Genomic DNA, 15,391 nt, shown 5'->3' on the forward strand with positions numbered 1-15,391 from the left:
TGTAGCACTGGTGTGAGGAGGTGGGAGCACACGTTTATGTAATCTTTTAAACTGCAGAATAAATCCCTGGTCCATTCAGCAAACTCTCTTAAATGAACCTACATAAACTTTGGTACCAGTAACCAGCAAACACATTCTGACTTTCACCATATGGCTACTTCATCACATTTTTAAAAGTGGCAAAAAAAAAAAAAGTATTTCTGTTGAACTTTTAACAACAAGCACAAGACTGATGGTGATGGTGAGATACTTGTCAATACATTTCTGACATTCCTTGTGAGTGAGAAACTGCCGTCTTCTCAAAAAGGTAGGGCAGCATCACAACTATGTGACTGGAACAGCTCTGTAATTGAAACAGGTTGTCAGCATTCAAAGCAGCCAAAGGAGTATTTTTTCCCCTTTGCTGGAGACAAAAGATAAGAAAAAAAAACTTTACTGTCCAATAATGACTGCACATACTCTATTTAAAGCATAAATATTGCCTGAAGTTCAAAAATAAGTTTTAAAGGATAAATGTAGGATTGGAAGGATGCAATAAACACGGCTGTCTGACCAACACACATGAGTACCAACACAAAGCCATCATTAACCCTCATATGTGCAGATGTGAATATGCCATTTTAAAGTAAAATACTCTCAGTTAGGTGATAAGTAAACATAACAAAGACTTACTCCTTTCAGGCAGCCTCTCAAGATTTACAATGGGGAGTTCAAATTGTGTGATTTTTTTACATTTTGGCATTCCTCACAGAAACATTTGGAAGCCTGACTTTTAAAGTCGGAGTGCAATCTCAAGTTCAAACTCATTTTGGCACCCACAGATATAAACCAAGTTGAAAGTTGAAGGAAGACAACAGCTTAATTTTATCCTACTAAGCCACCAGAAGGACCCCAATTCCACACGACTGCAACAATAAGTTCATTCATAACGTGCCAGAACAGTATTTGTTTAATCTGTTTGATGTTTTTTTTTTTTCCTTCCAGATTTGGGTTTTAAATCCAGTTAAAAGAAAAAGAAATTTCACATGCTTCTCAAAACAAACTTCCTAATTTAGCAGTGACAAAATCATAAAAATAAAGAAAGGAAGTCAGTTTGTCAGTCTCTCTGGACAGAGACAGGAGGTGGTGCCGGAGAGGGTGAGGGAAGGCTGCAGAGCATGAGTCAGGGGAGGGACAAGATGATCTCATGTAAGAGGAGCTAAACAGAGCTGTGGTATGAGGCCCAGTCATACTGGTCTTCCCATCACCATGACAGCATACAAATACAACAGCGAGCATGCATCATTCTCGGGCATTGATATGATGCAACTGCATGGGACTGCAGTGCAGGCATAGTTTATATAACCTTCTATACAACATCTCAGGGATACAGTAGTGTTGCATTCTGCAAGATCAGAACATCTAACCTTTTTAAAGGTAAATATAGTGGATATCTTGGAGAGAACAGTTAAATAGAACCAGTTCATCTCGCCATTGTAAAATTACTGAGAAAAAAATAAGCAACAGATCAAAGTATTTATTGTCCTGCATTCACTGTTTCCAGTCAGAATTGAAGTATATTGCGATCAGCAATTACAATAAACACACAGATTTTATATGTTCATTCTTTGTTAAACCTAATCCACCGCTTGTGCAAACCAAGGAAAATCTAACTACATCATTATGGAATGACATTGTGACCTTTGACTATTAATTTCTTTATGTTTGCACCCCTTAGTGGAAGTGATACGTTAGAAAACAGGTGATTAACCTGTTCTCACAGTTGACCTGTTGGGGAAGAAAGGGAAGGCTGAAGAATTTGAGTGAGTATGACAAGAGCTAAGTTGTTTAGGCATTATAATACACAGTGGATCACAACTTGTTGGTTGCGAGGCTGCAAAGTGACAGAGCGATCATGCTGGCCCCGGACGGCTGAGGTCTCACTCAGCAGGATCATTTGCACTAGCACAAAGCACAAATTGGCACAAAATGAGTTTGAGATGTTCACTTGTCCACCAAATACTCATATCTCACGCCAACAGAACATGTGTGATGTGCTCACCAAAGCTGTTACCATTAGCCTGGTGGTCATAATGTTATGCTTGATCAATGTTTCTGCATAAATACATCTTTGAGTAAGTGTAGTGCAGAATCCACTACTGGCTGAATGACAGATGCTGTCATTTAGAGTCAAAACTCCACTGGGCAACACCAGGAGTGACCTCCCAGATGATGTCACCTTTCAGGAAGTAGTGCAAGTTCCTACAATTATGCTGTATTTATAACCATTAATTTGACCGTCTACAAAATACAGTTTAGTCTAAGCCTCGCTGCACCTCCCCATTACATGTCCTGAATAGAAAGTGAGCTAGTCTTCAGTAATTGGGAATACCAGAGACTCAGACGAGACATTAGCCACTTTGCTGGTACTGTCCATCTCCAAAGTGTACCTAAATTCATTTAGTTTGAAATTGTAATAAAACATCCTAACAAAGAGGTTCACCCAACTAAGCAGGACATAAGTCTTGGACAATGCTCCCATAAAAACAATGTACCTTTTGTTCAAACGTAGACAGAGGAGGCCTGCAGTCTATGTGTGGGCCAGTGGGCCATGTGAATGTGATGAGTGGGCTGTCAACAGAGAGCAGAGGGGCAGGGCTGAGCCCAGGAGGCCGGACAAAGGCAGTGACTGTGCAGAAAAAAACTGAATATTATCTGACTCCCCACTGTGTGAGATTATGAAGGTATTAAAGGCTTGGTTTAGTCATATTGAGATATTCTTTAAGAATCTTCAGTGGTCTTTTAGCTGATAATGCTGAATAAATGAATTTACAGACAGCACAGCCTCAGATACTCTTGCAGACCACACCCTACAACACAGCAGGATATTTAGAGCTAGATGAACAATGGCTAATGCTGTGTGGACATCAAGATTTGATCAATTTTGCTGCTAAGCAAAAAGAAAACAAAAGAAAATCTGTATTCTTTATAAGTTGAGTTTTCTCCTTTCTTAGAAAATTAAACAGTTTAATGTTTAGGGAAAACCTTGAAGAAATAAGTGCAAATTATAATTACTTTGCTGTACCAACCATCACAAGCAATTACTTACTAATTTGGGCTTTGACGGCAGAAAAACAAATAGAGCTTGCTGCTCTTAATTACCAAAACATAGGCTGCTCGGGTTTAAGAAATATAGACCACCGAGACCAAACACCATCTAAAAACTGGAAAACAAAAACTACTGACTGATCCATTTAATCTACTGTGATGACAGAGCAAAATCCACTGTTGTGAAACTTAAATGGCCCCTTCATGTTTGACGGCCTACCCAGCAGGCTCAGCTAGAACAGCACGCTCCCATTTAAAATACAACATGGCTGTTGTGTGTGCCTAAGAAGCCATTCCTTTAACCCATTCCCAAAGTTTCCAATCTTTTGTCCAAGAAACCCGCCTTACCTCTCAACACTAGTTGGTGTATTATTAACACACAAAACTGCATAAGTATGTTATTTCAGCAACTGAACCATGAAGGACTATTTGTGATCTGCATTCAATGAAAGGAGTCTCAAAGTCTAATACAGTGTAGAACTCCATGGATCTATAATTTTTAATTTTGCCAATTTCTCCAGTTATTAAAATAAATTTAAATGAAAAATGTGTTCAACAATTTCTTGAACAGGCAAAAAAGTAAAGATAAATACATGTAAGCAACAGGATTAGCGCAACTCTTGGGCTGCATTATATGTGAAAATCATGAGATGGTGATACAAAAAGTACATATTGATATTGATCACAATAAATCCAGATTTTCCTCCCTTCTGTCTCTCTCGTGTGTGCTTTCAGCACTCTCTTGGACTGTAATCTGTGCCAGATGTGAAGATCTATTTCAGTGAGATCCCGTTATATTTTAAAATTATATTTTAGCCAACAGCTGTTGAATCCCTAACTTTGCAATAATTATGGCACATTGCACAATCTGACGTAAAAATAGCCACATAACTGCGATACAATTGTGAAGGCCTGTTAGTAGCACAACATAGACTTTATCTGACCTACTCAGAGCTGGAATCTACAAGAAATATTAGTTATGAAATTTTACAAATTGATCTGTATTGGATGTTTTTAAAAATCACAAATAAATACCTCTAAATACCTAATTTAAAAAAAGGATATTTTTGGTTTCAATAACCTAAAAGCGAACATTTAAACATAGAAATGTATTTGTCTCTGTAAGGTTGAAGTAAACCACCTCTTGTTTTATAACTGTCCCTACAACTGTTTTGTTTACTGGCTTGTTTGCTTGGTTACTGCTGCCGATTTTACTTTTAAAAAGCATCCCATTGATTCTCCATGCATCACAAGGAGCAAAGCTCGAGGCTCTATGTAGCTGAATAAAGGTCAAGCTAGCTTTAGGTAATAATAAAGACAACAATGTTGTCAAGGGTTTAGATAACGGTTTAGATAGAAAATGATTCAAGTAACCACGAAAAGAACACTTTAAAAGGATATATGTTGATATTTTTTTTAACAGTAGACTAACACAGGCAACCAAGACACATTTCTCAGCTTGTTGTTCATTTCTTACAGTATTACAGAAACCAGTAAACTCTGCAAAGGCAAATGTGTCAATATAAAACTTCAGTGAATGTTTTTATTTAAATACCTCTGCGCCACCGTCAAAACTAAAGCATTTTTAACCTTATAATTAATGTATCACTTCAAACAGGCTGTTCATTGACTCCTTAACTCTCTAGTGAATAAATGTTAAAAACCTCCAACTTCAATTTCTCCTTCATGGGGTAATCTGTAACCTGGGTAGATGGAAACAGGAAACTCAGAATTGGGAAAAAAGAAATTATCAGCTCACAGTGGATCTAATTTGCAGCATCAATGGCTTAAACATCACAGAAAATTATACAATTAATCAAAACTTATTTTAGCATAAAGTGAGGTGAACACAGATCACAAAGGACGCTGCCACTGTAAGACTACATTGGATACAGTAAACTGTAAAATTATAAAATGATCATTATTTTTGGAAATGTGCCCTTACCCTTCAGTAAAAAATTCATCGTTCATGCAACAGCTGGTGGGAAGACAAAAAATTCCCAAAAATCTGTCCATAACATGTGGAAACCGATCGCAGACTGGCTGAAACGGCTGAAAACACAGGAAATAAGTAAGCTTTCTATTTGTCACAGCCCATCTGCCTGAAGACAACAGCTACAGATTCCTAATGATGCTCCATCATATGACTCCTTCAGAGCCCACTCACAGCGATTAAACCTTCCAGCACAGCTGATTGGGCCTACTGGCAAAAAAATCCTCAACAGCTGAAAGAACATGCACACATATGCTGAGTATTCACAAACGAGCACGGCATTTGTTGCCTATTGTTCTCCTGACTTAGTCTGCGTTTTACTGAGACACAAAGAGTTAAAAATCCACCGCTGTCAGTTTGAATTTAGCCCGTTTCTGCGTCTTCAGGCCTGACCTGAGGATACATGTGTCTGATATTGCCAAGCCCAAGCACAGTGGTGCTCGAATCGGTGATGGAATGATTCTAATTAATGTGGTGCTCTCAAAAAGGCATGGCAATGTGAAGTGACATGAGCTACTGATGTAAGATGACTTTGAGCCATGCTATAAGATATTGTACTGCCTAACATAGGAGACTTCACAGGTCATAACAGCACCACGCAATGAATTTTATCTCTGTAAAACCAAAGTCAACCAAACAAATAGGGATGTCTACTAGTACTGAAAGTTTGCAAGGTTTACAACAGATTTTTTTTGTCCTACTGTTCATATGGTTGAATGTTCTGAATCGAAATGAAGTGCCTTCTCTGGATATAAAGCATACCTGTAGCTAGCCCAACTAATTTACCAGCTAATGTTGTGATGGTCATTCCAAAAATAATCACTTGTCCTGAATCCACTTTGTAACTAATTTGGTCATGCTAATGACTCACCCAGCACTGTGTGTCTATGATTTAGTAAGGAGGCTTCATTCACTGAATACTGGTGACAAATAGAATGAACTACTTCAGCAGAGTGCTGCCTCGACCCCACTTGCTGCTAGCCCAACAAGCTAGCAACAACGGACTGTAGTACAAGCTGAAGTACTATCAGTACTTGTGCTACTTTATAAAGAAAAGAATGGCAAGAAGAATAATTTTTTCCATGATAATTCTATCCAATTTAGTCACTCAAAAAAGGACTTCTAAATGAGGAGGGTAATTGTTCTATGTGAAACACACTCAAAACAAGTAATTTAATAGATAACATTACTATGATACCATGTAACCTTGTTATTTTTACTTAATGTAATCATCCTAATATCCCATTAGCCCACACCTTACTGCAAAACATAACTGAAGCTATTTGCTAGCTTGTACCAAATAGCTACAAGGCTTCATACCCCATGAAACCATGGGGAATGAGATCAAATCAATCAAATATTGTCAATTAATGTTTTCAGTACATGTTTAAACTTCAATTTTCTTTTTTCTTTTTTAAAATGTATTGCAATTACAGAATAACTACAAACTTTACATTGAACAATAGTGTAAGCTGAATGTCCTCCATGTTCACGCCACAATGCTCTCTGCTGTTTTAAATGTTGAAAATATATTCTACAGTAATAAAAAAATTGCATTTTAGTTAAACAGGACAAATACAAGTTAGTTAACTGATATTCTAACCACTAATAAACATTTCCAAGAACTGCCATGCATGATCTTTTGTTTCATTTGGAAGTTATTTTACAACGCAAACAGAATAAATTGTTAGACGTGCAATTCTTTTGCACATGTGTATTATTAAAGGAGAATTTATAGAATTCCAAAAATGAACAGACCTTTACTCTGACGAAGTAACCGAGCTTATTAGATTTTTAAGCAAGCAAACTACATGTAAATTATTACTGTTTCTTCTTATTTTCTGCCCTTTCCTCTTTTTTTATCAATTTAAATCACGATCAGCATTACTGTAATAAGAATTTGGTCTTTTGTTTCTAAAATTCAAGCTTAATGTGATGTCATGAGGGAAATATCCCCATTTTCCCATTGAAAGCTGCCAGTCAGCAGAGAGGAAAAGGGAGCAGGCTGACATTTAGCCACTTAACTGTCAAGCAGTGACCGGGCAGATTTCTTCATCGCTTAAAAAGCCTCGACTTATAGATCCGCTCCTACCTTTATATTTTTCCAATACGTCCTCGTAGGCTTGGAGGTATTCCTGCTCGTCCGAGAGCACATACCCCTGCGGCGCGGACTGAGCCATAACCCGGGCTTCACAAACTGGACGCTCACCAGAGACGGACTGGGACACAGCATGTGTGTCGTTGTGTAGCTCTACATGCTTGTGTGTTCGTGCGCCTGTGCATGTGTGTTTGCTGTGGGCTGGAGAGTGATCGGCGCTGTTGTCGTTCTGAAGGAAACGCCCTGCAGCCCTCCCTTGTCTGCAGTCTGACCAATAGGAAGCGCTTCCTCTGTGACTTTACAGGACCGATAGGAAGGACTGCACTGTAAAAAAAATAATCGAGGTCCGTGTTCACAGCCCAACCCAGAACTGAAATTAAAACTAACATTGAGGGATGTTTAATTGTTGTATATTGCACAGTCTAATTAGACCAGACTTATTTAGGGTCTGAAGAAAATGTTACAAAAAAAATGGGCTGACGTTAATTTAATGTCATGGAAACCAAAAAAAAAAATTGATAGCATTAAATATTAATGTAAACAGCTTTTTCATTGTTTTCCAAAGCTACTGCTTTCTTTATAGCAGAAAGTACCATATGACCATCAGCCATTTACAAACGGTTTCCATAAGGGGAAAATGCCCCTTTAACAATATGTTTCTTTAAAATGTCTTATTTTTCAACATTAGCATGTAACATACACAAAAAAAATTCCAAGTCTCGACTTAGCTTTTGATCTCAAACACCTGGAAAGGTGCTCATCACAATATGTCTTTTCTAAATATAATTAATTCAAACATGTAGTAAATAAAAAATATATAGTGTTGAAACGTAAGATGCAGTAAATTAAGCCACAACTGAAAATAAAATAACTGTACTGCAAATGAAATGACTAGCTTACTGCCATCCAGCTGTTAAATGTTGTAAAATGTACAGAAACCTTTGTACAGTGTTAGCTCACAGTGTGAGCTAATATACTGTATGTATTAGCTCACATTCAAGCAAAAGATTTCGCTGTCTTCTTCATTGGATTGTGGCCACAGTGTTGTGCTCATTATGCCCAAGATTCTGCTTCAGACATGTTTAACAACTTGCTTGGAAACTTAAATTCTTGAGGGGTTTTTCAGAACTTGTAGAGGATTGGTGTGATATTTGTCATTTTGATTGAGAATCAGAATAATCAGAATTAAAATCAAATTGTTGTTGTTTTATTATTATATTTATTTTTATTAACAGAACCGGTCCAGAAGATTAAACAAAATATTTTGTAAATACAATAATTAATGTAATCTTTTTTTACAGTGTGGATAAAATGAGCGTCCTGTCAATTTGCTCCATTATTATTAGCGCACTTTTTATTGCTCTTTTTATTGCTACTGATTTCCTGTAACTTTCATAAATCCACAAAACTAAAGTTCTGTTTATTTTATCAACTGGGATTTTACTGTCGGAACAGATCTTTATGAGCTTTAATTGAGCCCGGACGATGCAGTTATGTCTACAATTTTACGATATCAAGCGGTGTCAAAGTAACACTATAAAACGATTAGGTGCAGTAAAGACAGCTCGCCATGCATTTCATCACGTTTCTTTCAACCTGATTTCTTAAAGGTCTTATTGTTTCATTGACGTTCAACGATGAAAACAAAATCCATAGGAAATTCTAAATATAAGAGCACACCAACAACATCACGGACAACATACCCGCACATAAACCCCGTTATTGCTCATTCAGTCTTTGTTTTGTTTTGTCTCTCGATCTCTCTCGAACTTAACAAGGTGCGCGTCCCTCACCTGCGATCCTGAGCACAGCTCTCTCCGCTGGATCCAGTACGGATCCTCCCTGGATCTTCCTCTTGGACCGCTCGTGTCTCGGCAGGTTCCAGGGCAAAGTGTCGCCGGGAGCCGGCGACGCCGATCCGGATTTGACGCTGCTGTAGTCATCCTCGTCCGAGATGTCTGCCGAGGAAGACATGGAACAGTGCAGGGAAGGGTTTCCCGAACTAGAGCTCTGTGAGACAAAAGGAAACGAACAATGTCTTGATTATACACACACACACGCACATACACGAACACATAGATGAGAGGCTAAAAGGACAGAAAACACCGCCAGGCTGTGATCGCATTTTTCTCACCATGGCTGGTCAAGGTGCGTAATGTGCGCGCATGTTATGAGTGACATGGGCCACCAGTTCGCAGCGACCCAAAACAATAAAATACTGAGCCAAATAAAGGCAAGACGAAAAGCAATAGCGTCTAGCTCCCCCGCCAGGTCAAGTCCAAGACTTACCACGGTATACATGGAGACCTGTCAGCTGGAAGAAGAAGAAAAAAATATATATAATCCTATTCGGGCATCATTAGCTTCCTCCTTCAGTCATTTATTTTAGGGGTGCCACACCCTTCCAGGGATGCTCCGGACTCTGTTTCCCCCTTAAGGCAGCATCAGGGATGCGGAGTGATGCAAGATCTCCTGAGGACCGACAGAGGATGATGCCGGTGGGTGCTGTGTGTCGAGGCTGAGCTGAGCTAGACCGTGATGGGAGAGCAGACTGCATGTGTCTGCGCGTCATACCGGGCAGCCAACGGCAGCAGCAGCAGCAGCTTCAGTTCTGACGGTGGTGTTAGAGCGCCATCTCTTACACAAAGGAAGCTGGTGGCTGTAAACATCCCCCTCATAAAGGGTACAATAAGTTCCAGAGACACGCTGCGTTCACAGTGGTGACAGCCGCAATTCCACAACAAAATGTAGGGCTCACAAAGAACGCACTAACTTGTCTTTTCACCTATATCATAGGATAGTTACCTGAGAAAAGTTTAGCTGCACATGAAGATTTCTGTTTCCAAAATTCATTGGTTCTTTTAAGATTCTTCAAGTTTGGCTATTCATTGGCTAAAGTAAGGGGTGCAAGCCTCTGTTTCTGTAGTCATTTCCTGCTGCACCTTGACACTCCCAGTTTGAGCAACAGAACAAATAAAGGCAAACACATCCCTAAGGAGGAGGGTTGGGTGAATTATATACTTGTACAATCACGTTCAATTTGCCTGGTGATCAGGGACTTTAACAAGGGCTTACCAGGGCAGTAGCATCGGGCCCAGAGGTTTGGAGGAGCAACAAAATAATTAACTTCTTGTTTTTATTGTTGTTTTACTAAGTTTTGAAAATTGAACAGATTGAGGTTTTATTCAATAATTGGACACTTTTCGAAAGAAAATCTATTGGCTGATCAAAAAGTCTATCAATAAAAATGAGACAAGCATCTCTCAACAGGTATTACAAAAGCACAAAAGTTATCAGTCAAAAAACAGTTATTACTTACATTTCTTTTTAAATATGTAGGGGTGCACTGATTGCAGGTTTCTGGCCGATCACCGATCAGCGATCTTTAAAATGACTGACCTGCCGATTCCATACCATTATTTTTTTTTGCCTGGAATGTTGTTTAACATAGCAATAAGTGGCTGAGTTGGTACTGGTGAGTTAACTGCAAGCATGTAGACATGACCTGGTGGGCCGGGCTGTCAGTCAAACCTCTCTGTCCGGAGAACATAAGAGAACAGTGATTGATTTTTAGACCTTTGTTGAGGTAGATAAATCCGAGGGCTTTCCAAGCCGATCACCTGCCTCCCAAAATGAAGGAAGTTGGTGCAAATAAATCAGTGCACCTCTACAAAAATGATGCTGAAAAACATTTATCAGTGGAAAAATAAATGTAAGGTGAACAGTCCCCTTTGCAGACTCTCTTGATGATGAAATAAAAAAATGCAATAAAATACAATGAATGAAACATTCAACATATAATAATTTCTGGTTAAAAATGGAAGCAACACTCAAACTTTTGTAAATATTTTACAAATTCTTAAAAACAACCAAAAAAGAAACCTATTGGTTATACTACCACAAATTTAAAAGATTAGTAAAGCCACATCTTCTTTTTGTGCATCCACAACAGTTAAAGTATATATGTTTTTTTCTTTTTTTTTTAGACTTCATGGACACATATTTGCCAAATTGGAGTTTGGCATTTCTATCCACTTTTGTTCTTTTGCATCTATAAATAGACTAGATGAATTGTTTGTGTGAAGAATTTTTCAACAGGGCCACGCAGAATCATTTCTCGTTTAAAATAGATGCTGCAGAATTGATGAAAGCAACGCTTTGTTAACAATAACAGCATCACTGCCTCCTGTTTCATCAGATTAAAACCAAGTCCTGCAGAGGCAGCTTAATGTTGCGTTTATATTATGATCATACTTCCGCTTATTCAGAATAGGAAAAAGTGAAAGGACATATGGCTTAAGATCTGTTGTTTTTCTAGGGGTAAATGAAAATTTACCTGAGTGAATCTGACAGTGCACAAAATCCCTGCTGAAGCAAGGATACAAGGAAAATCACAAAACCACCTCACAATGACTCATTTCTCTCCAGGGAGTGGCTTTAGATTATTATTACTTGGCAGAGTCTCTACTCTGTGGTTGGCAGGTTTTAAAAGAAAAAAACATTGCGGGTAAAACATGAAAGGAAGCACAAAGTTTTCAAGCTCATTTGGTAAAACATTTAGTTTTTTTTTTACAAGATTCATGCAGGCAGCGAACGTCTTTAAGAGCAAGACATGAAATAAGACACGTCTGCATCGGCTTCACTTCCTGTCAATAAAATGTGTTGTCGTTAGCTCCTTTGCACTGGTCTGGACCAGTTAAACAGATTAAACGCTGTAGACATGTTCTTATCGACACGGCCACTGTAAATCTGTCATCTTGACAATATAGGACTGTACCACAAAAGAGGGTGGGATGATAATTAGCCTAATTAGACAAATTACTATATTTTTCTGATTCAGGCTGAACCCTGACATGGTAAAATATGTTTGGTCATCTTGGGACTCTTGTGATTTTACAAATTTGCTAATGTTTATTCGCACAATTAGGTCAAGAGTTCTGCCACTTGTCCATTTACGTTACAATTATGGTAAATTTATGGAAATCATTGCTTGGTTGAAAGTAAAATAAGTGAACAATTATGTAAAAAAAAAAAAAGTTTCGGCACATCTATGCTGGATTTTGTTTGTTGAAGACTGCAATGATTAAAAACCAATATGTGTCCCTGTGATCTCCAGCTATCATACAGCAAATAACAGGACTACACCGATCAATAGGTTCCTTTGAACTATTAGTCACTTCCAACATAACACAAAATTTGACAGAGAGATCACAACTAAAACTACTGCAGAATAGATATGGTGAGGGTTGAAGTTCACCTTCACAAAACATAAACCAGAGCTGCAATAGAATGTTTTTTGCTCAAAGCATAAATATTAATTAGAATGACTCAAATCCAACTAAGAATCTTAGTAATACTTAAGAATAGCTTTTCACAAATGCTTTCTATTCAGTGTGAGTGAGCTTGAGCAAATTTACAAATAAAAGTCAAAAGTCTCAGTGTCTAGATGTGCAAAACCAAAGGAGATGTTCCCCAAAAGACTTAAAGCGTTTATTCTACAAATTATTGACCATAAAGTACCACACTTATTAGACATTTTTTTTAATCATCAAATCTTTTATAACTTTCCAGCCACTTTAAAATTATGCATTACTATGTTTTGGTCTATCACGTAAATCCCAATGAATGACATTTGTGAAAGTGGTAATTAGTTTTGTGTAATACATGAAATTTTTCAAATATTTGTTATACGTGAAAATATGTTTTTAAGTAGCATTCATGCAAATATTTGATGGCATGATATATCAGTATAAGATATTTTCTTGCTGGAGGAAATGATTTCAGATTAAAGCAGCAGATGAAAGCCCAACTTTCCAAAGAAACCAATGTGTCCACACCCAATAATTCCAAATGCTTAGAGCTCTTTGTACTTTTCCAGCTGGACAAAAAAACAAGCAATTATTTTCTGATCAGGAGATGGATTCTGTCTCTCCTTAACTTTCTCACTATACAATCTGAAAAGATAAAGTGCTCTGCTGAGAATAAAACCTTTGTGCTATATGTCACATAATAAGCAGGGCATATCATGTTTACAATTAAAACTGAAGGAGTGAAATGAACAGATATGGCTGGACTAACAGCAGGTACCAGCTTGAACAAGAGGACTGAATAAAAACGGACAAATATCACTGTAAAAGTGAATCATTTTGAATTTGAACTGCAAAGTTGTAGCAGGCAAGAAACAACTATAACCATTTCAATGACAAGCTATGTGACATTTTTTTGTATAAATGTATAAACTTGAAATTTGATTCTCAATCAATAATTTTTATTACTCAAAACTTCCACACGTTTCACTCTGGTTTCCTCTTAAAAATACCCTTTTCTCTCTGTCCCAGTTCCATCCATCCATCCATTTTCTTACACCCTTGTCCCTCAGTGGGGTCGCTGGTGCCTATCTCCAGCTAGCATACCGGGCAAGAGGCGGGGTCACCCTGGACAGGTCGCCAGTCTGTCGCAGGGCAACACAGAGACACACAGGACACACAACCATGCACACACACACTCACACCTAGGGGCAATTTGGAGAGGCCAATTAACCTGAAAGTTATGTTTTTTGGATTGTGGGAGGAAACCGGAGTACCCAGAGAAAACCCACGCATACACAGGGAGAACATGCAAACTCTATGCAGAAAGACCCCAGACTGGGAATCGAACCCAGAACCTTCTTGCTGCAAGGCAACAGCTCTACCAACTGTGCCACTGTGCAGCCATCTGTCCCAGTTCCTCAAAAGAAAATAGCATTTATTTCATTAATATCCCCTAAAATTATTCAGAAGGGGCTTCATTTTATGTTGTGCTAACAAATGCTAGTTGTATATGTTAGAAGATCACTCATAATTTTATAAAATGGCAGTTTTTTATCTTCATATGTCACATAACTCTTACCCATAATAACTTATCAAAGTTCAAAAGCACACCCATATGCAAGCCCTTTAAATAAACATGTTTTTAAGATCCTAAATGTTCAAAAGCACACAGGGGCCCCAGTAGAGGATAAATCAAAGAACCTGCACCACCTCATCATCTGTGTTAATGATGGTTACCGTTAGGGAAGGATACCTACAGCTTTTCTAGTGGGAGTGACTTGCACAGATTGGTAAAACTCTGGCGGGAGTCTCTTCTTGACTTTACGTTTTCTCACAGTCGAGGACACATCGGGTTCACTCTCTGGAACCTCGACCAGACTGGGCTTTTCTTCCGTCACTCGGGCATGCACGGTCCTTCTTAAGTGACGTGGACTGTGTCTGAAACCCTGGGAAAAACAATGAAATGTCAAAAAGGCGCAGATGTTACAACATTCAACACAGAAACCGTCTCACAGAAGAAAAAAATCCTGAGTTCTAATTGTTTTTCAGACCAAATGTGAAAAATTAAAGCTGCAGTTACTTGGTTGCATAAATGTGCACACTTTGTTGAAGCCCCTTTTGATCAGATTTCAACATTCAGTCTTCTTAAGTTCACATTCCGCAACAACTACAGCGACACTCGTCTTGTTGAAATTAAGATTACCTGTCCTTGCTGTTCTAAAATCTCCTAAAACGTTGTGTAGTGGACTCATGAGACCTAACTTGAATTTTTAGGCCATAATTTCAAATAGGAGGTTTGGCACAAAAAAACACACTGCACTGCTATAACAGGCAGAGACCCAAACACAGAGACGAGGACGGGATGAGCAAGGTGCACACAGGAATGGAAACGGCTGTGAAAAAGCTGAGGAAATAAATAAACGCTAGTAAATAATCAAAAATGTAAAATACTGAAACACAAAGAGGTCAGACGGATGGGGATTATGCAACTAACTGCGTGTCACAGACAAAAACACTATATTCATGGAATATGATGGTGGCAGCAAAATCATATGGAGTTATTTTGTCTATTTATCTTTAGATGGAACTGAGAGTTTGTTAAAGTTAAAAAAGTTAGGAATATGTCCAAATATTATTTAAATTTGATTCCAAACTTTTATGTCATTGAAAGCCACAGATGAAGAGAAATTTCATCAATCAACAAAAAAAAAAGACCTCATGAGACAAAACGAAAAGCTCTGGTATGGGTTAATTGTCAAGAATTAAAACTGACAGAAAGACTGTGAGGGGATCCAACAATCTGGAACATATTTGATTTTTAGAAGTTGCAGGCAGAGGTGACTAATAATAATATGTCAAGTCAAGATGTGAGATGCTTACAGATTTATAACAAAGAAGTCTCAA

At 38.2% G+C, this 15,391-nt stretch overlaps 1 protein-coding gene across 1 annotated transcript in view; it reads right to left on the reverse strand.

The window, feature by feature from the left end:
- dst (dystonin) overlaps positions 1-15,391 on the reverse strand; it is a 113,010-nt gene that overhangs the window by 95,962 nt on the left and 1,657 nt on the right. Inside the window, exons 3-4 of the mRNA XM_081616123.1 lie at positions 14,245-14,433; positions 8,972-9,188 (exon numbers count right to left, since the gene is read on the reverse strand). Coding sequence (XP_081472249.1) covers positions 8,972-9,188; positions 14,245-14,433 — 406 coding nt within the window. The remainder of the gene's footprint in view (positions 1-8,971; positions 9,189-14,244; positions 14,434-15,391) is intronic.

This window comes from Poecilia reticulata, chromosome 15 (assembly GCF_904066995.2).
Source record: "Poecilia reticulata chromosome 15, P_reticulata-male-v2, whole genome shotgun sequence".
Classification (NCBI taxonomy): domain Eukaryota; kingdom Metazoa; phylum Chordata; class Actinopteri; order Cyprinodontiformes; family Poeciliidae; genus Poecilia; species Poecilia reticulata.